Source organism: Magnolia sinica, chromosome 2 (assembly GCF_029962835.1).
Source record: "Magnolia sinica isolate HGM2019 chromosome 2, MsV1, whole genome shotgun sequence".
NCBI classification, from domain to species: Eukaryota; Viridiplantae; Streptophyta; class Magnoliopsida; order Magnoliales; family Magnoliaceae; genus Magnolia; species Magnolia sinica.
This window is the reverse complement of record NC_080574.1, coordinates 24,204,255-24,225,442: the sequence shown is the minus strand read 5'-3', so window position 1 is coordinate 24,225,442 and position 21,188 is coordinate 24,204,255. Positions and strand designations below refer to the sequence as shown.

Here is a 21,188-nt window from a genome sequence, read left to right as displayed (position 1 = left end):
TAACGATGGTGCATGAACACATTCATCACACCTACTTATCATATCATTTCCATCTAGTTAGCTCGAGTATATGATTTAAAGCTTACCAATTTCGTTAGATCATATCCATCAAAAACTTTGGTCAACTACTTATTCTGCTCGACAAGTGAGTCAGGAGAGATTTATCTAGCTTGAGACACCGCTTGGCAGCGATAGTGCATTAAACATAGCATTCTGTGCACACTGCACATACATAGCGCGCAAAAACTAAATTCAATAATTCGATTATTCCTGTAAAGTAAATACCGTACATTTTTGGATTTTTAAACTATGTTGATTATTAGATTTAACCATCTGCTTCCATATTAGTGGGACCCACAATTTGATACTCCAATCGGCTTATGTGGATAAGCTTTACCACTCTAGTGAAGTGGGCCATGTTGGGTTACAACTTTGTCCATAATTATAAGCTTTTAAATGGAAAAAACAGTGTGAGTGCAAACATGAGTATAAGAAGTTGGGGTCAATTTTCTCAGAAACATGGTGTACCATGAATTAATTGAGAAGAACCCTATGCATGTTTTCCACCCGACAATATGTACATAGAGAGCTTGACTTTCATTATAAAGCTACCCATTGTGGGAATGACTTTATGTAGAAGGGCTAAACTATTGTGTTAGTTTTGCACCATTAAAAGGTTGGTGGTGACTTGCCTTTTCATATGAGACATTAATGCACTTGTTGAAAAATATATTGTTTTAGTCCGATGAATTATATATATATATATATATAATGCTTTGTTTATTACTTAATATTACTGTGCATACTTGGAATAAATATGTTTGGGACATTTGTAGGGAGATTTCATTGAGATCTTTATATGCCTAGGGAATAAAGTAGAACACGGTTGATATGAAATACAGTATGGGGTCATACTATACATGGTGAGATTGTCATGCTCATGTGAGTGTCTATCATTAGGGTTTGTTCCCACAAATGTGCAGGTGGTATGCATGTACAAATTAATTGAATCTAAAAGCCAGGCTAAACTTAACTATCTAGTATTAATTTACATTTCCCATGCATGTTAGAATTGTTCTTAGACTTGAGATGGCTTAGGATTTCAATGGGAATTTAATTGATTGCTTTGATTCACTAATATATGATCTTTTTATATAGATTGTGATGAGTTGGTTGAACGTGCTCTCATGAGGATTATGATTCTCAACAAAGGATCTACAACCTTTATGGGTTAGCTTTATATCAGGATTTAATATAAGTGATCAACGTGGCCTAATAAATCAGTTTTAAAAATCAATTTTATTAAATAGATGATTTTAAAATTATCATATGCATTATTTTATAAAATCAATCATTTAAATTTAAAATTTCAATGATCTATCATATCTGTAATATATAATGGGCCTTAAGGTGGTACATAAAATGATATGTATATAATAAAATAAGATAGGGTGATCACGCCTATGCATGAAAATGTCCAAACTTGAATGAGTTTGACTTGCTTTGAGTTCTTGTATGGTTAATTAGCAAGTATCTTATAGGTAATGCTTGCAGTTTTAGTGGCGTACAAGGAATGTTATAGAGATCTCTTTAGGCCTCCTCGTTTTTCCTTTTACAATGTAAATCAACTACTGTAAATGAGTAATTATTATATTTTTTCAAAGGGGATTTTACGTTGCAATTTGGCCTTGAAAATCGTAGCAGGACGAAACTGTAGTTATAAAATTTATGGGGACCACTCATTTTAGGGCATGATGCAAAAACTGGGAAGATACGAAGCTCAAGTAGACCACACCACAACAACAAGGGGATTGAAATGCCTATCATCAGAAGTTAAAATGAGCCTAGGGCTCACATGGATGTGAACCATTCATCCAACCCATTCATAATGTCACACAGGCATGGATGATGGGAAAATTATCAGTTTGATCTAAAACTTCTATGGTCCTAGAGAAGAAATGAACACTAAGCGTTCAATTCCCCCTATTTCTTGTGGTGTGGTCCACTTAAAATTTGGATTGGCCTTATTTTTGGGCTTATGCCTTAAAATTAATGGAAAATGGATGGATGGCATGGATCAAACACATACATATCAGTGGGCCCCACAAATTTTAGTGGAAAAAGCCTCATTTTCTAGGTTGAGCACAAAAGCTCTCCGAACAAGCTTCCTGTCAACATCAATTCAGCAACAAGAGGCCGCTGAAGAAAGTAAATACAGGGCTAAATAATAATTAGTTATTTACTTTTAAAATTGAAAACCAAACAGACCCTTTATGATAGGGAAAGCATGGTGAGAAAAGCATACAAGTCTATAAATACATGGAGCAGCCTAGTAAGCCGCACAGAATTCCATAATCCAGGAAAGCTTCCCTGATATATAGAGGGTACTAACACTAAAGTAGACTTCAAGAGGAGCCAGAAAGAGCTAGCGCTAATTAATATTTTTTGTTGTTCTCCATGAAAGATATATTTATGCCATATTTGAACACTTTTGGTACTACCATTGGACTATACAAATTATGGGCCCATATTGCATGGAAATCAATCCTAACCATCCACATAATTTTCAACACTCTAGATTTCCGTACAACCATGACAAATGTACCTGCCCCTTTATTTATTTATTTACTTTTATTTTTTTACACACGCACACACACCCCCACACACTCACGCCATAGTGGGATTTCACCACATATGGATACTTGAACCCTTGACCGGGTGTTGAAACTCAGCGAGAGTCTATCACCAGAGCAAGAGGAAGGATCCAATACCTGCCCCTTTATGCACGCCGGTTACTTTAGGGTGCGTTTGGTTGCACCAAATATCATGATATTTGAAATATTGCAAATCATCACATTTTTGCTTCCCACATGCGTTTTGAGAAGCTTACGGAAATTAAAATTTTGAATGTGACGAGATTATCACCCATATCGAATGGATAGTAGTTGTTTGCTACATAATCTCATTGTAGAGCAAGTGGAGAATACAAACCGGTGGTCATTGTTTATTAAATAGACAGGGCTTGGGCTAATCTCAACCAGGACTAATGAATTGAACCCCACCACCCTATCTCCCCCCCCCCCCCCCCCCCCCCCTTTGTTTTTGAAAATAAATATTAGCACATTTGGGAGAGATCTGGGCCATTGATCGGGATGGATGGACCTGACAGGCCACATAAATTATGTGGGTCTACTCATGTGGGCAAGTGACAGTTTGAAATAAATGAGCTGATTTCTATATGCAATGCACGTTTAAAAGTTCTCTGCCACGCCTTTCCTCACCTGAAGTGTGGACCATCCAGATTTTTTTGGCAAGGTGTGCTGATGTTTCAGGTCTTGGTAGCTCACTCTCTGTTTCTCACAACATCACAGTTGTGGCTTCCAACCTATTACTCATTGGACCACACTCACCTGAAATCCCCATTGTATCCAATATACATGGTAATTTAGAAAAAAAAAAAAAAAATGATCCACATTTGCAGGAAGCCATTTAAGAAACTCAGATTTCCACCTCCAAATCAACATCCAGCAGAAAGCACAGTCAAAAGGAAGCAAATATGCAGTAGGACCAACGGCCCAATGCTCTAGGCTAGAAAATAAATGAATTACTGAATTCAGAAATTTGCTATGATACACCCATATGGAGAATGCTGAAGAAATGCCTGCCCTAAAGCCAGAATTCACATAAGCGTCCCAAAAAATGAAGAAGAAGAAGAAGAAGAACAAAATGAATTAGACTATCCGAAGAAGAAAATGAATTAGACTATCTCAGTAGAACTGGAAACTGCATTTCTTAAGAAGAAGCCCCAAGCTTGGTAAACACAAGCTAACACTGCATGCTATGCAAACCTAGCACGTTCCCATTCTCAAAAGGCAAGCTGCCACCTCAGGAGGGCGAAAGAAAAAGTAGAATACCCCCATCACTAAGAATGCGGCATTGGTCATCATGGCCCACCAATTTGGAAATCCACAGGGAATAAGTCTGCGCTGTCTCGCTGACCTTCTCTCCCACAGGATTTTAGAGGACACAATCGCCCCATGGCATGCAATGCATTTTACATAGAGAAATCTGTCAGTTATGAAACAAGCACATTTCAACCAACTGAATAGTAGCATCCGACTATTTATGCCAAACTACAGTTGAAGTCGGGAGTAATCAATCAGCCATTAGAAAAGGTGCCATTACCTCAATCAGTTTCTGCTTTTGGTTTCGTATTAAAGCAGTAGAGAAAGGAGTTAGTTCAATCTTGGTGTGTTAAAACAGAGAATCTGTGTTTTTTTTTTTCCAAAAGATTTCAGTCATCAGTTGAAGAGAGAAGCAAAACCCAGATGAAGAATAACAGCAAAGAAAGAGAAAAGCAGTTATTTTCTTTTTCTTTTTGGTCTTTGTTTCTAGGCTCGCACTTTTCAAGAATTTGTGGAAGGTTCAGATGAATGGGGGGTGTACTTGTCCATCAGTTGGGTCAGCATAGCATCAAATTCCTTCTCCAGTTCCACTTCTTCTTCCAAATACCTCCGCTTCAGCTCCGTCTTCTTATCTTCGTGCAATCGTATCAGCTTCTCCCTCTCTGCCTCAAACTCCTTAATCCCCTTTGACTGGCTATCAATGAATCGAGCAATCTCTTCAAGCCTATAAGAAATATAAAAGAAGAGAACATAGCAAATGAGCTTAAAAGACATTTGTTGGAGAAATCTCTAAATCCTAGTTTAAAAGAAAATCAAGACCTTAAAGTGTATTTTTCATTTTGAACAGGTCCAATGCATTAAAAGAAAATTCAGGAAAGAAGCTACAGCTGCAGCAAACACTCCAATGCAAATAAATTTTATGGAGGTAAAAAATATTGGGGACAATTTCTTTCCAAAATATAAGACAATTTTTACTTTTGTCATTCATGAATTTCATCCAAAATAAAGACATACAATTTTTACTTTTGTCATGGGTTCGAGTACCCATTGTGGTTTGTGTGGGTGTGCGTAAAAACTTTTAAACAAAGGTAGGCCAGCGAATGGAGCACATTGACGGCTAAATACGCCAAGCCTAGCCAGTTGTGGACCAGAGCAATCACAATGTCCAAGCATGATTACTACCATTTGGATGAGAATTTCGTGGATACAAAGATGGTGTTCGTGTGTTACCATCATTTCCATTAACAAAATGGGTAAGATGAGTGTGCAGGTTGTCTATTTATATGAAAACATTGATCAATCTCACTACCTGACTTTGCGCTCTTCTTTGCTTCCAGAATCGGTGTTAGACAGCTTGGCTCTTTCTCGATCTTCCTGGAGCAATTTCTCAAAAACTCTTTCCTTCTCTTCCAGACTTTCATGAATGACATCCATTTTCTCCTTGAAAAAGCGCTCCATGTTATCCATCTACAAAAAGAAAATCATTCCAACAGCATAAAGAGCACAAATTTCAACAACACATTCCTCAAGATCAATCAAAGGAAACATGCCCTACTTTAAGTTAAACAACAAGGATGATAAACTGGGGGCTAAATGGTTCCGGTTTCATATAGTTTCACTCTAAAAGAAAGACATGCACAACACAAAATTAATTGAAAGAAAAACCTATTTTTCAGAATAGAATTATAGTACCCTGAGCTACAAACAGATGTAGAAATAGTTCCAGAGGAGAGTCGCACAGACAAATGATTTTGCTTGGAAAAAAAGGGCATCACATAAATAATTTAAAGAAAAGCTGATTTTGAGTTATAAGACTTGCATTGCCTCAGATCAACAAATGGAAATAGAACAATGCGAGATATGGATGCAGGTAAACATTTCAATAGACATCTGCCATGGCAGTAATTGGACTGCAGGCATGTTCAGAATTAGAAAAAATAAAGGGTTTATGACGCAGGGAAGGACGTGAGGTCGAGCACCATCTTCCTCAAGAGGATAACCATTCCGAATCCACGGAACTTCTCTGGACTCCTCACGGAGACTTCTCAAATCCACGAGAAAAGAAAGTAGGAAATAGAAATAAATTCTAATAGATTCGAAATTGATTAATGAATGAATAAAAACGAGTTCACAACCCTTTAAATAGGGGTACCAAGCAATGGGAAAGAAATCAAAATCAAACTACAACTAAAACTCCTAGAATTCGCGACTTCCTATGAATAGTAAACTTACTATTTATAGACGGTTGTGATGTCTACTAGTGCACAAGGTTATCGGCCAAAAATAGTAAGTGTCCTATTTGGCTTCACCAAACTGTTCTCCTAATTTTTCTAAGCTCTTTTCACGTTGGACGCAACTCCTAAAGCCCAACGGATGAAGAGTTATAATCAAACTAAAACTTACTATTTATAGTAAAAACGAAATTAAAATAGGGAAACGACCATCGATCTGGCGGTATTTCACAAATCCGGCTTGGGCAACCCGGCGTAGCGGGGTTGGTTGGCTAAAGTAGCTTGTTCTACCCAAAATCATATATTTTACGTCAGATAACCCATTCCGGATTGCGAGATACGCCCGATTTAAGGTCCGATGGTCTGGATCACTTCTGTTGTCGATCGGACCTTTTCTGATCCATCTTGGCCATGTAACTGTCCGCGACCTGCTCTACATCAGTTAAAAAATGTGCTTTATTGCCATTTCAGACCACTTCAACTATGGACTAGTGGAAGCCCATACCCAACACCTAACACCCAAATTTTTGCACCTGAGGCCCAAGTCTATCATGGGCTTTGATATTTAAGCCAACTAGAGACCCATAAATTATAAAATCAAATGGAAAGCCAAGCCCAGATCAGTTACAACCATTGTTATCAAAATTGACAAAAATATAAACAAAAAATAAAAAAGTTGGGAGAAACAAATATGTATGTATATATTTTTGAAAAGTAAAGGCCATCTTTTCACTAATATTTTTCAAAGTGTACACTGGAAAGCTTTTTTTTTTTTTTGTACTAGAGAATTTATGTTTGGATTACATAGATAATCATGAATATTTTGAGCTTCATGATAAATATATGTAGATTACAGCTATTTCTGGGACTACACGAAGAAAACTGTTTGCCAGACACAAGAACAAATCGAAGTTCTAAAGACTCATTTGGCCTCACCTTTGAAACCCAAGGCAAGGCCTCACATGGATGGACCTTAAAAAACCCATTTAGGCTACCCATCCACTTGCATCCCCACCTATACTCATAGCCAAGGTTTTTTTAAAAAAACCATGACTCCGGCCTCTTTTTTTTTTTTTTTTTCCGAGTTACTGAACTGGGTTAGTGACAACTCGATTATTTTATTAATAAAATAAATAGCTTACATCCAATCTGACCAGATTCTCAACTTAGCAATCACATCCTGGCCAAACTAAGGAAACCAATCTCCTGAACCGATCATAAAGTTCTTGAACATTGGTTACAACATAGTGACATTACTTAGCTTGCAGGGTTCTGATGTTACCTCTTCCTTGTTTTCTTCATGTTGGGCTTTTGATCTCTGCATCACGATCCTGTTCTCCTCATTAGCAATACGCAGCTGCTTGCTCATCACCCCCACAGTTTCTTCAAGCACTTTCTCATTCTGCTTTTGTTTGGCAACCTTGTTCTTAAGCCAAATCAGCTGCTGATTATCCTCACTCATCCGCTTCATTTGGCTCACAACCATTTCTTGGTATGACCTCATCTCAAATTTTAGCTTTGATTTGCCTTAATCAGGTTAGTTCAAAGAGTTAAAAAATAAGAATAGATTTTGTATGAACCCATGGATGTGGAGTAAATTCATTCTGGCAATAAGTGACCATAACATTAAGGAAGACACTTTATCTCTTAAAAGATCACCATGTCAAGTAAGCTCACCCAACCCATGTCACACATGCATACCAGACATGGTAATTGGGACAAGACCAGGTCTAACCTTCGACGTTTTTTAGCTTTGTTGCATGTGCCACAAACTCAAAGACAGCAGTTTAAACATGAGAAATACAAAGTAGAAGAAATTATTTTTAAAATTGCTCCCCAAAAGTTCAACTCAGCACCACTATGATACCATTTCCCTTTGTGATCATTTGCAATGCGTAATTTAAATTTAAAAAGAAAAGGAGAAAGGACACCTACACATAATGCGAGAATGCACATTAAGTCACTTTAAAGCAGTGTTGTAAATAGCTTATGATATGTAGTGTGTATCTTACGCTATGTAGCGTAGCTTAGCCTCAACGCCACGTAGCTCATGAAAATAGCTTATGTCGCATGTAGCCTACACTACATGATAATTTGCATACGCTACATGCTACATGCTATGTAGTTCACATTACAAGTTAATTTTCACCACAACATTAAAATCATTTTTTTTTTTTGAGAAACAGTAATATTATTTAAAAAGGCTGAAGCCAAAAAAATACAAAAGAGAAAAAGGAAAGAAAGCTATGTACAAAAACCAAACAAAAGAGAACTAAGACAAGGCTGAAGGGCTAGCCACCCAATCCCAAACCAGGGCAACTGCAAGTTTGCAAACCTCCAAAATACTGCAAAATTTGTTCCTAAAAAACGTTAGCAGACCACATACCCACTGATGAGGACATTGGGCCGTCATATAAGGTCTACCAGAGGAGGAGGCCCCAGACAACAACCCCAACTTCGTTATGGATGAACGACAACTATATGGGGCCCGACGGGCCACTTTAAAGACCCCACATGTATGGATCGTGCATCTGAAAGAACCCATACTAGGAAGATGCATGTGGGTAGCTATGATAGGAGCATTCGACTGTTGGCTTGCAACCGTTGGCCTATCTGACCGTCAAATCATTATCAGGGGCCATTGAACCGCTGGTCCACTCAGATTTTGGACCACATGGGTCCCTAGTTGTAAGTATTTTTATTTTACATGACTTTGGACATGATCAATTGTTTGGATCAGGATTTGATAGTTTAGATTCATTATTTTTGAGTTTACACATTTTATTTAGTACTAGGGGCATTATTGTAAATATTGCCTTATAAATAAGAGGGGGAGGTCCACACCGTAGCCCATGAAATTTGAAGAAAAAAACTATTTCTTTCTCTCTTTCTTCTTGCATGAGATTTGCAGGTGAAATTCTAGACTCTCCAGGGATTGGAGAGAAGGTGCGAGGCCTTAATGGTGATCATCATCTATCCCTTCTTCATTTTCTTCAAAGGTAAGTTCCTTTATTCTTCTCTTTTCATTCTCTTCCTCATCAAACCCTAGAATCCCTTTCCTTCCCCCTTTTTTTTTCTCCCCGTTTCTACTCCTAAATCATCCAAACATACATCCATCCAAACCTTACACCATATGCCACTTACCTGTGGTTGGACGCACGTGCACATGCCCACACGCACGAGCATGCAAGGTTGTCCATGTGGCAGCCACCTCCCCTTTTCTTTTTTGCTTTGTTTCTCCCATAAAGCCCGAACTCTAATGCCTTATTTCATCCCCTTTTGAAACCCTAACCCTAGGTTTCCTATTTTGAACTTCTAGCCCCAAATTGTGTTTAAACTTGAAACCAACAATTTAGTTGAGCATTGAGACTATCATATGCTAGAACGGGATTCTCATATCTCGTAGGGACCATTTTTTCATAACTTTATATTGATTATGCATGATGGGATGACAATTTTGTTTAGAATGTAGCTACTTAAACTTGAATTTTCTAATTTGTGGTAGAGTACATATTTCTTTCATACTTGATTTAACTGTATTAATCTCAAAATTGATCTCATTCATCACTTTGGCTTAGACAACCATCATCCTGCATCACCCGCTAGCAAATATTAGTGCCAGACCTTCTTTCTTGCCCTCCATATCCCACAATCATGCCATGACATAAGCATCAGGTCAATAGATACTAACGAGACCCATTGGATTCCAATCCTGTTAAGGAAAAAGTCCCTTATGTTCCTGGAAAAAAAATCAAAAAGGATAGAGAATGAAGAGATGGTTAACTGATTCCTCATTTCAGAGGCATAAGAGGCACATATTTGCGAGAATCATATACCTCTTTCACAAGTTATCCACAGTGAGCACCCTAGTTTTACCCACTAGTGAATCAATTATTTCTTTTACTGATTTGTTACATTTTTCTATTTTCAATAAAAATTAGTTAATCACTCTTTTAAAAAAAAAAAAAAAAGTTAATCTATTTAATGCTTTTAGTAAAATAATATAAGTAACAATATTAAATCAATTACATTCCTCTTTCTTTACCTTTATACTTAATCATTCCGCTTTCCTATCACTTCCAGTTGTTGCGTTAGGTTCCAACAAATATCATGAAATTATTAATTTTCATTATTAATCAGTCTAATTTGGTGCAAAATATTATGAAATTGGTGCAACCAAGCGCAACCTTGATTAAAAATCTAGAAGTAGTATGTAGCTTATGCTACAGGCTATGTAGCTTATGCCTCACGCTTCCGAGGGATGAATGCTACGCTACACACTATTCGCTATTTCAAACACTTCTTTAAAGTAATAAGGAAAGACATCGGCATTGCAACCTAGTTCTTTTAAAATAAGGAGCGGTTTCATCCTCTTAAGGAAATTGAAATAGACAGTTTTATTGGAATAGAAAATTAGGCATAGTTGTTGATTTTGAAAAACCCAATGTTGGCTTCCAAAGCAGACCCCTAAACAATCTGTGCTTAAAATTTTTTTTTAAAAAAAATGTTGTGCATTTTTTGTAGATCAGCGTAGATAGTAACAATGACATAAGATCCACAAGCCTATTCAAGCTTATCAATACAAATATTTATAGTACAAAATTACCTTTGTATCAGTAATTGAAAAGATTATTATTACTCTCACCATCCTCTTTTAAGTGTTGTTGTTGTTAATGTCTTACAGGAAGAGGAAGACCTAAAAGGACTTGGATGAGGAGGTAGGAAGGGATATCAAGTCTTGTTCACATACCAAGGATGGTCCTTAGGAATTATTGGTGAAACAGGATTCATAAAGATAGCCCCAGATAGTTGGAACGATACTATGATAATGATAATGATGGTGATGGTGATGGTGATGGTGATGAGAGCATTACTCCTATGACATGGAAACCCCATCAAGTTCCATGACGTACGCATCAATATATCTCTGTTGTACACATTCCATTTGTGTACAATGGAAGGGACCATCCATCTAGTGGTCCACCACATAAATTTGCCATGTTCAAAAGGCAATGCCAATGGACAGGTTGGTGTCCATTTAGTGGCTTATAAATGGATTCCTGGCTCAAAAATGAGCAACTAGTCAATAATTAGTCATCCTCATTATACAATCACTACAATTTCTTGGCCTACACTCCATCCATGTGGTGACCCACTGGATTAACAGTACCTATCATCATCTGTGTTTAAGAAAACCATCCAATACTGAGTCTACTTGGTTTCAATGGAGGGTAAAATGAGTCACCCACCAATACACGCATATAATGGAACTAGACGGAATGGTTCCAGTCCCTGCACAAGTGGCAAACTAAAACCAAGCTTTGAGTCGTTGGTGAGAACATCAGTTCAGAGAACCTCTTTGAAGTGTGTGCAGCAATAGTATTTGTTGTTAATTATTGCTGTTACCATTCATCCCTTTAGAATTAATGACAGGTACCGCAGGTTATACTTTTGTAGCAAGCACGAGATTTCCTCATGTTGTACATAGACAAAGCTCGTGAACAGCAGAAAAAGAAATATACCTTGACAATGTTGGTTGAAAATATCCATGTCTTCTTTGCGTGCCATATAACCATACAGCTGGCGCCGTCCACCCGGATAGAAGAATACTGGATGATGGTCCCAAGCTTCTCTATCTGTTCCTTGCTCTATGAAATGCTTATGCAGACGTTCAGCCTCCATATAGCCCACTGCAGAAGCCTCGAACATCAGAATGCTGATCCCGCGGTGACCGTGAGGGCCATAAGAGTGACGAGCCCTCACTGCATCATAAGAGCTAAAATATTCAAGAAGCTCTTGATTTCCCATGCCTAGCCACTGCAATTTGTGTCCAAACATAAAACAATGTAATACGCAACACTAAAATACAAAAGACAACAAAAATGTACTAGTTCTGACTATTAAAATTGTTCCCAGTCCTCAATGTTCAATTTAAAAGCATTGACAAAAACAAAAAACATAAAGGTGTTAAGGCGTTCAAGGTTCAGAATTAGTTCTGACAGCCAATCTTCAAAAACGAAGTTGGCCAAGTCAGTAAGAAATTTGCTGTTTTTTATGAAATTGAGGGTAAGGATCAGTACTCAAGGGACCGTCCAAATCGAGTCAACTATCATGCATTTTGAGTGAATCAACGATTCCCAACCCTGCTAACAACCTTACAAAAAAAAAAAAAAAATTCCAACTCAACCATATCCTACTGAATAGGGGCAACAAAAGCAAAGCACCATCATCATCATCTAAGCCTTATCCCAATTAGTTGGGATCAGCGACATAAATCCTATTCCACCATTCCACTCTATCAAGGCCAGACCTCCAGTTAGACCATTGGTCTTCAAGGCTTTTCTTACTACCTCCATTTGTGTCCTTATGGGTCTTCCCCTTGCCCTTTTAGAGCCTTCAACTTGCACCAACTCACTCCTTCTAACTGGCACGGTTCTTGGTCTCCGTTGCACGTGACCAAACCATCTAAGTCTACTTTCTCTCATCTTACTAGTTATTGGTACTACTCCTAATTTCCCTCGAGTACATTCATTTCGAATTCTATCCTTCATCGTCTTGCCACTCGTCCATCTCAACATCCTCATTTCAGCAACACTCATCCTATGAACATGTTTTTTTCTTTAACCGCCCAACATTCTTTCCAGTAAAAGCAAAGCATATAAAGGATAAATGCTGTACACCATAGTTTAGAAAACAAACAAAGAGAAACCTTAGAGCTCCCTGTTGGCCTCACCCATAAGCTTTTTGATGGAAACCTGAAAACCTGAGTTTAGTCCTTAAACCAAGAACCAACATAGGCTTAAATCGTCAAGTTTTAGTCAAGCTTTGAGTTTTTAAAACTTGGTGAGTAAGCACATGGTTTTAAATAAGAGAGCTTGCTCGAACCATAAGCCAAAAGCTATAGTTATCAGCCTAAGCCTTATCCCAACTAATTGGGGTCAGCCACACAAATACTATTCTTCCATTCCTCTCTATCAAGTGAACATAATATTACATTGTTAAAATGCAGGAGGAATATATGAAAAACAGAACAGCTATTTCTTTAGTGAACACTATAACTGCATGAAATGGCATAAACGACAATTTAATAGTAGTACCATGAAAGTAACATAGGTTGAAAATACCTTTTCATTTTCATCTTGCTCAAGTATTGTATTTCTAACAATAACCATTGGAGGCCAGACAATCTCATGGTCAGTTGCAGTCTCACGCAGACCCTTCCATTTACCAAATAACTCACCAGCCGGAATTACTGAAGTTCCCCTCCTATGCAGTTCCTCATCCAAGAGTTCAGCAAGTTCCCGATGTAGCTTCACCCTTTTGGCACCTTTTGTCTTTGCATGGGTCATAAGAGGTTGTAGACCTCGGTACCAGTCAATAGCACCAGGGCCATCATGGCATGCTGGGCAGTGCCACTGCCTTGATGGTTCATTCATCTGCTCAACAGTCAAACTGTCCAGGGCTTTGAAGAATGCCATGAACCACTTGTTCTTCTTCCGTGTCTCATGGCTCTTTTGACTCACATCAGAATCATAGTCATCACTTTCCAGATCCTCATCACTGTCCACCACAAGTTCATCATCATCAGAAGCATCATCAGGATGCTGGCCGCCTTTGTCAGACCCAGAGTCTTCTCCTGCAGGAGATCCCTGATAAAGAAGCTTTGAACTGGCATTATTCTTGGTTCGGACATCTTCTGAAGTCTTAGACTCAGAAACATTTGAGGAACCAGTCCTGGAAGCCCATTGCCACCCATGCTGAAGAGGAGGACGTATGACAGGGGGTGGCCCCGTGTAGGCAGAGTCCCAACCCCTAGTAGATGACACAGGCTTTGCAGTTACTCTGCCAGCTTGTCTCTTAGAATCAACTGTCTGTGTCTGCCAATTACTTTCAGAAGCCCATCCTGTCTGACCATTACCAGACATGGACGACTTTTGAGACATTTCTGGATGCCCCCAGGCTTTTGGGGCAGCAGTTGAGGCTCCCCTCTGTTTCGCAGCACCATTCCCAGTTCGGTTCTTAGATTTCTTACCACAAACCTCCCATGCACCATCTTCTGCAGCATCTATGCTATGATGTGCCACTGCTTGAATCGGCTGATCAAGCTTGGGGCTGTTGTTGCCAAAGTCAGAGACTCCAGAGGGCGGTACTATGCCTTTTCCCTTAGGTGATGAATTAGCAGCAGCAGCTGAGGAGGCCATGCCACCAATCTTTTTCGAATTCATTTCAGTATTGTGCTAATTACCTGACTGTTTTGGATAGAGTACTCCAGTCAAAAGCTAATAAAATTAGTCCAAAATTACTTAGAGTACGGAAGAAATATTATAATAAACACATTGAAGAAACTGTGACATTAGCAAGATTCAACTGGATCCAAAGCTCCCAAGTAAACATACCATATACACTATACACACAGTTCTGAACAAACAAAATCACACTGTCAAATAACTGACCATTCCAACCAATTTCATATGCCATAAGCATAATTTATTTCAATGATAATCCATTAGACTTGGATTAGAACTGGAAATTTTTACTAGAGATATGCGAGTAGTAAGTACACAAACGTCATCATGCCACCAGCTACACAAAGTAATCATTACAAAATTTATAATTACACAGAAAATATGGAATAATCATGAAATGCACCTGGAAGCCTATGCCAGTACAACCTATAGAACCATTGATAATGTGCTGGATTTGGGTGCCCGATTTGCAATCTCAAAGTTGGTAAACATTAGCTTAGATCACTGACACTTCTTTTTTTCAAATAAGATTCTAGAGAGAGTCAAGATATGATAGTGTTTGAAAAATGGGCTTCAACAACCTGCCATACAATCACCTTCCACCAATGCGTGCGAGGGTGTGTGTGCGTGTGGGGGGGGGGGGGGTTAGATATCACACAAGGTGACCTATCATCACTCTAAACCATCCATTCATTTATAAAACTAGAAGCAAGTCATGTTGCAAGAATCATGCCAAGTTGATGATCCTAACCCTTTGAATGGGGTCAATTTGTTACAACTGTCTATTGCTTATGAGCCATGAATTAGAATCATCAAATCAGAGTGCTACTTTAGAATCATAAGAAATACAAAGAGGGATCTATTACTAGATGTTTCAAAATGATGGACCTATTTTGTTTCTTTGGTCGACCTTGACTGTCCATTTTCATGCTATTGATCGGAAGCTTAGGATTACCTAATTGGCATGTTTTTTGCACCATAGTTGTTGTTGGATGAATGAATGAAAGGTTTGGATCAACAATAAGGTACCCAATATGCCACTTAAATGGTTTGGGACATTGCTAATATATATTTGCTAACGTCCCCTAAGCTTTTGAATGCCATGCGGGGCACCCAATCATCAATCTGGACGGTTCATTCAATACTATCATTAGGAGCAAGCCCTGGTACAAGAATCAAGTCAATCAGATGATTCCAACCTTTTGAACAGGGCCAATTTGTTAGAACCATCTGTTATTGAAGAGCCATAGATCACACAGTTAGAATCATCAAACAAAAAAGCTACTTTGGAATCATAAGCAATACAATGTGGGATCTAATAAATAGACGCTTCAAAACAATGATTGGATCTATTTTGTTTCTCTGCTCAATCTTGATTGTCCATTTTTCATTCTATTGATCAGATGTTTAGGTTCATCCGATTAGTGTGATTGTCAAACCAAGGATTGTCCCCTGTTGTGTGCAAGAGTGGACAGTTCGGATTCACGGTAAGGCATTCCATGTGTCAATTAAAAGCTTTTGGGCATTGCAAACATCACTATGAAGGTAAGGATGTTAGTAGAACCCATGTGTGTGTGGTAAAAAACGAATATAAGTGCTTGCTTCAATATCAACATAAATTAGGGCAAAAACCACCAGCCACATGAGGAGCAGTCAAATTTCCGTAGATTAAGCTCCTAGAACTTGAAATTACAAACTTAACACCAAAATACTGCAAGACTATCCCCATTTCATAGATGTGAGACAATTCCGTCAAATTTGAACTTACGTAATGATCAGTAATGGGACTGAAGAGTAAGGAGAAACAGAACAAGAAGTGATTGTATTCTTGAGCTCTGCATTCACTAGTCCTTCGACCTTCTTTCTCCCTTTCTTCAATAAAACTTTGTTAATGATAAAAAACGGAACAAGAACAAGAACACATATTCGTAGGAACACACAAAGGCAAGACATTCCATGCCAATTAAATGGGTCGGCACAACTTAATATAGCCCAGATTTATCCAACACATTGCCTAGACACAAGACTTCACTCTCAATAGCATGCAGTTCTAAATCAAACATCAAACAATTCTATGAGAACTGATGACAAGGATTTTACAGGGCTTGACTACAAAATGAACTTCAGGCATGCATGCATATCATAACTTTTCTGCTAAAACTTGGAGACGGAAGAAAACTGACAAAGAGGATATAATAATTTGATTTTTCTAGAGCTCAAATGCCGATATTACTACAACAGCAACTTCACATGCAGTGGAGGTCCTTTTCCTGAAGCTATGTTTTGCCAAAAAAAAAAATGAAAAAGAGAGTAAGATACTACTCCTAGTTTGTGATTTCCACACAAAATGCAAAGGTCATTAGAACTGACATACAAATCCTAATGCTCAGATTGAAACAACAGAAGGTTAAACTGAAAATTACTCAAAATTTGCCCGATACCAAACATTTGACAAGGGGCCTTAACAATTGCACCTCTAATAGTACGAAAGGTTATATCAAAATGAGGAAAAACTGAGAAATACCAAAACATCAAGCAGAAGTGAATGAAAATATATTGTAAGAAACTTCGATAGTTTGTCAAATATGGAATTTTGAACTGGATTTGAAGCCTTTAAAACATTTCAAATGACTGGATGGAATTTTATGTTTGCCAAGAATGGCTATACCAAACAGACAGCAGCAACAGCTATGGCATTTGTGCTAGATTTGAAGCCTCCGAAACATTTCAAGCCCTAAGTAATGTGATACTACATCAGTGTCACATATTAAAATAGAGACATTACTGGGTGACAAGTAGCTACAGAAAACAAAGTTCAAGTATGAGAATTTGTCCTAACATTCTCACTCCTTTCAAGTACAAAAGGTGCTATACATTGGATATAATGAACCTGAAATGAATTAATTGATCTACACTCAACCAACATCAACAAAACTCATGTAAATAAAAACATATATCATGTCGTGTCTAGATAAAGGTAGGTTGAGATCTTGTGCTCATGTTCGCCTTTGTTGTTCCTTGAAAATCACATTGATATTAACTAAACAGATCAAAAACCATATTAGCCTTATCTTATTAGAAGTTGGACCGATCAAAATCAATAATATAAATTTGATATTCATGCCACTCCTTTTTACCTTTCCAAAAAAAAAAAAAAAAACAAGAAATCAGATATTTAATTAATTAAACTTTAATGGGAGACCAAGCTAACCCGACATAAACGAATTGAAAGATCAACTTTCAATCTTAGAATACAGGTGGTAGCCATGATCCTCTTTTTGACAACTCTAAAAAACTGGCCCAGCCAAGTCAACCCAACTCGATTGGATTTCATAGAGACTTGGGAAAAAAATACAGTAAAAGTGTAAATCTCATTTCGATCGAGACTTGGTTGACTCGATTGGACTCAGTTCAACAAAACTCGGAAAAGCTGGATGGAACTAGAGAGAACTCGCCCAAACTTGACTTGACCAGACCACAATATTTCAAGTCGTTTCTATAAAAAATATTACTGAATCTCTGCTTACAAGTTGTGAGAGAGAGCAAACTTCTAATCTAAAGATTCCATCTCTTGAGAGAGCATCGGCGATGCAAATGCAAGTTGTGAGGATCAGTGACAGATTATGTATGTGTGCATGTATGGATGGATGGATGCAATGCATGTATTTAAGGATTTCAAGGAAAAGCTGATGAGATTACAGAATCGATCCGAATCACGGAGCAGAGAGATTTGGGGCCTGCATGATAGAAGAGAACCTGTCAGAGAGTAACTTGAGAAATACAAAAAATATCTTAGCGCACAAAGATAAGAAAGATGAAAGAGGGCGAAAGAGACCTCGTTCAGCATACATACATGGTTACATAATACAAACACATATCACTCATCCATGCATGCATGCATGTATATACATTCATACACCAAGAGATAGAAGATTCGATCCAAGAACGCAGAAGCAGAGAGAGAGAGGATTCGAATCAAGAACGCATAAGCAGAGACAAAGAGAGAGGATTCGAATCAAGAGCGCAGAAGCAGAGAGAAGATTCGAATCAAGAACGCAGAAGCAGAGCGAGAGAAGATTCGAATCAAGAACGCAGAAGCAGAGAGAGAGAGGATGTGAATCAAGAACGCAGAAGCAGAGAGAGAAAGCTTCACATATGGACAGAGAGAGAGAGTACATTCGAATCAAGAAGAGCAATAGACAAAAAAAAAAAAAAAAAACTGAAGAAACGCAGAGCAGAGAGAGAGAGAGAGAGAGAGAGAGAGGGAGAGGAGAGTGCGTATAATAACCACAGAGAGCTAGAAAGACAACCTGCAACAGGAAACACGTTGAATGTAAGGAAAACCACTGCCGGAAATGATGGTAACGCCAGAAATTCTGTTTCGCCGGTAAGCCAACAGCATCACCTCCGCGGAAATGGCCGTCCGAAGATAGCAGCCTATAAACAAATGGTCGCCGGAAATGATGGACGAGCGCCGGGCCGAGGACGCCGGCAAATGGTTGAAATCACCGGAAAAGAAAGGTCTGTAGAGAGCGAAAACTGCAAGTAGATGAAATTTCGAAGTATTTATAGGCGGGTGGAAATGGAATCCCGATCCCAAAATCCATTAATAACCGAAGCAAGAAAAGGATGAAAAAAGAATGACTGTGACCCGCGAAAGCACCCCAATTGCGTGAACCTCGCCCATCCCCAACTAAACACGCCTAGCCGCCCTACGATTCATGATCGAAACCGTTCATCTGACTCATTAAAGCACTCTAACCTATGATCGACCGTAATTTTTCATATAATATGGATTGTTTGCCCTTTTCATTAGCTAAAGTAATATCAGGCAAATAGAAACTCACATAGGTACAGCAACTCCACGATTCACACGTGTGGCCTACATGGAGACCACCGTGGATGGATTATGGATTTTAAAAAAAAATAGAAAAAAAAATGTCACACTGATCGTGCAATCCTCCCCGTTCAGCTGTCATTGGCAGATTCAGACAAATGTAACCTTCTGGTTAGATGACCGTTATTTTCACCTTATGCACATGGCCCATCGACAACGGGGCCATCGGAGGAATGGAGTGGAACACCAAACACAAATGCACCATGGATTCCCAACTTCTCATATAGTATGTGGAAACGGGATACCGTAGCGTTCCGTCGTTATCGGGGAGCGGATTAGGTGCTGCCTGTCCTAACCCAAGACGGTACGGCCCTCACAGTAGGCCCACATTGATGTATGTATTTTATATCCATGCCGTCCATCTTCTTCTTTTTTTTTTTCAGACCATTTTAGGGCATGAACCCAAAAATGAAGCAGATCCAGATTTATGTTGGACAACATTATAGGAAACAGTGGCAATTGAACATCCATCCATTAAAAACTTCCTAGGCCCATCATAATGTTTCGTTAATTTTTATTTCCCATCCAATTTATAAGGTCACAAAAATCGAAATAAATGAAGAATTAATTTATTAAAGTAGGCCCCATATGAGGGGTAGTACAATCTTTCGTGAGGTCAATGCCGCACCTAATCGGCTCCCCTTATATTAAAAACTAATAAATAAATTCGGCTCCCCTTTCATTGCCGCCAACAGCCAGCTTGTTTGGAAAATGAGCACCACAGGTGGGCCCACACCTGAATGTTAAGTGAGGCTGTTGGTTTTCCATCGATTTCAGTACGTGTGGCCCACTCGGTGATCACTGGTGTGATTTTTGTGTCAGGTGATCCTGATAAAGGAGCCTATTGCTTTAGCTGCACAAGTAGGATTTTAGAAGGATTCAGTGGTCACCTTTCACCTTTCCATTACTTGTGATTAGATTCTATACTTCATATATAATATTTGTACAGCTAGTACTTACCTTAATTACTTTTTATTTTTTTTTTATAGGATTTAATAAAAGTTACTCAGCTATTTGACAACAACTTCTACTTATGCAATCCCTTTGTATAATAATAATAATTAAAAAAAAAAAAGAAAAAAAAAAGCATGCTCTTTACTTATGCAAGAATCGAATCACAGAGAAATCCTATTTCTCACAAACCTTCCAAGGATATTACAGCTTTATTAGCAAGGAACAATCGATCTAATGTGGACACTTCTCATGATTCAAGGTGAAACATTTCTATGCACTCTATAGTTATCCAATTGGTCATCGTCTCCACATCTCAATTAGGGTTGTACACGAACTGGGTTAGCTCGGTTAGCTCGCTCAACTCAACTCGAAAAAACTCGGTTCAAAACTCAAGCTAAGTTGAGCTGATTTTTTTAGCTTGAAAATTTTTCAAACCGAGTTCGAGCTTGCCCGAGCTCAACTCGACTCGAGTCGAATCGAACTCGGATCAAACCAGTTCGGTAACTCGGTTACTTTGATATTAATGTTTCTCACCGAGTTTTCGACGAAATGACTCAGCGAAGTGTTGGGTGATGACAAGAAAGGTATGTACATGAAACAAATATGATTTTTTCTTGATTTTCATGTTTCCTACAAGCTATTCGATGAAATACCCGTAAACAGATGCTGTTGTTTTACATACATTAAGAAATTGAAAGTGCACTCTATGTGTTTGTGAAAATGCCTCACTTGCTCGATCTTGGCTCGAACTCGGCTCGAACTAGCTTGAGCTGCTGACCAAACCGAGCCGAGCTGGTCAGTCAGGCTTGAGGACCAAGCTGAGACGAGTTCAAGATGGGGTCAGCTGGTGGCCGAGCCGAGTCTAGCTATGCCAAGCTCGATTCGTGTACACCTCTAATCTCAATTCCTTCACTTTTACTCAAGATAAAGTTAAATTTTATCTTTACTAAATAAA

General features: G+C 38.5%; 1 protein-coding gene across 4 annotated transcripts; it reads right to left on the bottom strand.

The window, feature by feature from the left end:
* Positions 1-4,181: 4,181 nt before the first annotated feature.
* Positions 4,182-19,022, bottom strand: LOC131236685 (protein SUPPRESSOR OF GENE SILENCING 3 homolog). Of its 4 annotated transcripts, XM_058234020.1 has the most exons (8): positions 18,693-19,022; positions 18,082-18,119; positions 16,151-16,250; positions 13,261-14,385; positions 11,659-11,953; positions 7,419-7,663; positions 5,215-5,372; positions 4,182-4,629 (listed from the first exon to the last, which is right to left on the bottom strand). In XM_058234020.1, the coding sequence occupies exons 4-8, from the start codon at positions 14,359-14,361 to the stop codon at positions 4,407-4,409; spliced, it is 2,022 nt and encodes a 673-aa protein (XP_058090003.1). In that variant the 5' UTR covers positions 14,362-14,385; positions 16,151-16,250; positions 18,082-18,119; positions 18,693-19,022; the 3' UTR covers positions 4,182-4,406. The 4 variants fall into 4 exon arrangements, with proteins under 4 accessions (XP_058090003.1, XP_058090002.1, XP_058090006.1 ...); XM_058234019.1 differs by lacking the exon at positions 16,151-16,250; XM_058234023.1 differs by lacking the exons at positions 16,151-16,250; positions 18,082-18,119 and having other exon boundaries at positions 13,261-14,415.
* Positions 19,023-21,188: the final 2,166 nt, after the last annotated feature.

Bases quoted from the DNA above. Each gene is read 5' to 3' on its own strand.
- LOC131236685 (XM_058234020.1), bottom strand. From the start codon at position 14,361: ATGAATTCGAAAAAGATTGGTGGCATGGCCTCCTCAGCTGCTGCTGCT. The intron at 7,664-11,658 runs GTATATTTCTTT...AACCTGATTAAG, and splicing joins TTTCAACCAACATTGTCAAG to GCAAATCAAAGCTAAAATTT. The intron at 4,630-5,214 runs GTAGTGAGATTG...TATTTCTTATAG, and splicing joins AAAGAAGAGCGCAAAGTCAG to GCTTGAAGAGATTGCTCGAT.